General features: G+C 40.6%; 1 protein-coding gene across 1 annotated transcript in view; it reads right to left on the bottom strand.

Annotated features, from left to right (window-relative positions):
* Window positions 1-1566: 1566 nt before the first annotated feature.
* LOC107100644 (potassium voltage-gated channel subfamily V member 2-like) overlaps window positions 1567-2322 on the bottom strand; it is an 8661-nt gene continuing 7905 nt past the window's right edge. The window contains exon 4 of the mRNA XM_015399215.1: window positions 1567-2094. Within this exon, the coding sequence (XP_015254701.1) occupies window positions 1771-2094 (324 nt within the window). The 3' untranslated portion in view covers window positions 1567-1770. The remainder of the gene's footprint in view (window positions 2095-2322) is intronic.

Here is a 2322-nt window from a genome sequence, read left to right on the forward strand (position 1 = left end):
AGATAGACATTTTAACTTGTGTTAGCCCAATGTTAGCTTAGCTGGCATTCATTTTCTGTACATTTGTGTGTTACAATTTTACACAATTCTCATTAAATCCTGCTAAAGAACCTAATGCAGTGCTTCTTGGTGGACGAATGGGAAAGTGTTTAGTTACTTGTATAGCTGAGTTACTGCTGAAGGCCACAGTGCTTAGCGAGGCCAGGACAGAAGCATATGACGTACTAACAGAGCGACGACGAAAACACAACCACAAGCCAGGCTACTCTTGAGTTCATTTTAAAAGGTCTCCAAATCCACAACTCAGTCTGCTACACGCCAAAGCACAGGCAGTTTTTGCGCTATGACTGACTTTGAGTCAGATTACCCCGTTTCAACCCACCTCCAGCCCCTCCTCCGCCATCATAGCTAAAGCTTCATCAGAGTTTCATTCCTCTCTGAATCTTACTGCGTTCCCTGTGTCATCCCAACTGGCCTGGCAGAAATCTGCCATGCTGAGCCTGGTTCTGCCAGAGGTTTCTTCCAAAAGGGGAGTTTTTCCTCTCCACTGTCGCTTCATGCTTGCTCATCATGGACAGGTTCATGCAACCTGTATTTATCCATGCTGGACATCCATCTTCCAGGTCCCTGAATGAGGAACTAGTATAAGCTCAACCAGTCTACTGGAACATCCCTGTTCTTTACTCCTGTTTATGCATATTAAAGAAAAATTCAGCGCCAATGTTTCCTGCCGAGGTCTGAGCGCCATATTAAATTGTATCAATAAAATTCTTCTAATTGACTTTTTCTGTCCGTGAATTTTTCAGATTGAAATGAATGGAATCATTATTTGAATGCCTTTTTTTTTGTATTTATTCAAAATCATTTAGGGGAGGGGAGTTTTTCCTCTCCACTGTTGCTTCATGCTTGCTCATCATGGAAAGGTTCATGCAACCTGTGTTTATCTATGCTGGACATCTATCTTCCAGGTCCCTGAACGAGGAACTAGTATCAGCTCACGCAGTCTACTGGAACATCCCTGTTCTTTACTCCTGTTTATGCATATTAAAGGAAAATTCAGCGCCAATGTTTCCTGCCGAGGTCTGAGCGCCATATTAAATTGTATCAATAAANCCAATGTTTCCTGCCGAGGTCTGAGCGCCATATTAAATTGTATCAATAAAATTCTTCTAATTGTCTTTTTCTTTCCATGTGAATTTTTCAGATTGAAATTAATGGAATCATCGTTTGAATGCCTTTTTTATTTTATTCAAGATCATTTATGTATTAAAATTATTTTCTCTTGTATATGTCAATAACTTTGAAAAAAAAGATTTAAAAATACTTCTTGTAGAGATTCTGAAAAGCTAAAAAAAAATACATATAACACATTTTACTAAAAACACTTTTAGAAAAGGGCCCATTTAAGGAATGACTACTGCTTTATTTATTTCAGTACGTCAGAACTTAAAATCCTTGACATCTATATAGGTTTAGTCAGCAGTAGTTGCAGACAGGACTGTCCTTGGAAGCAGATAACAGCTTGTCTAGTTGACAAACCTAGTCCACCTGAGAGAGCAATGAACGTCACCCTATGCGTTTAGTGGGACTGATGGCAAAGCCGTGGCTTAAAGCTTATTTCTGTGCCCTGCTGCTTCCATGTCGCCTCCTTAGATTAATCAGATCAGCTCCATAGTCTCAGCAATCCAGAAGGTTGAGTCCTTAAACTTTCCAGACCCATGTGTCATAAGGCCGTTTCGGTTTAAAGATGACACAATTAGGTGGAAAGCATCAGTCATCAAAGTCATAGTCCAAGTCGGTGTGCCTTCCACTGGGTCGATAGTGAATCTCATCTTCAGAGTCTTCGGGCGGCGGCTCAAAGCAGCGGTCAAACTTACGCCGGAGGCGTTTCTTGAGCTGGAATGTGCGCTCAGTGTTGGAATATGTGTATTCCTGCTCCTTCAGTTTGGCATAGTAGTCAGAGAACTTGTTGAACAGGATGGAGATGGGCATCCCATTGAGGATGATGCCGAAGGAGATGCAGCCAAATGCCACGCAGCGGCCGAGATAGGAGATCGGAACGACATCTCCGTAACCGACGGTAGAGATGCTCACCTGCAGGAAGAAAATAGCAGCATCAGTTGTATGAAGTCATTACATACATGAAGTCATTAATCAGGATTTATTTAAAAATCAACTTCAAAGATATTAGATTAGTACGGAAGAGGATTAGGGCCACTAAAAAAAAAAAAAAAGTTAACTGATTTTTTTTTAAAAATTTCAGTTTAGTATGGGAAAAAAGTCAGAAGTCTGACTTTAATCTCAGAATTCTGACTTTTTTCC

This window comes from Cyprinodon variegatus, unplaced genomic scaffold (genome assembly GCF_000732505.1).
Source record: "Cyprinodon variegatus isolate N-32 unplaced genomic scaffold, C_variegatus-1.0 Scaffold995, whole genome shotgun sequence".
NCBI classification, from domain to species: domain Eukaryota; kingdom Metazoa; phylum Chordata; class Actinopteri; order Cyprinodontiformes; family Cyprinodontidae; genus Cyprinodon; species Cyprinodon variegatus.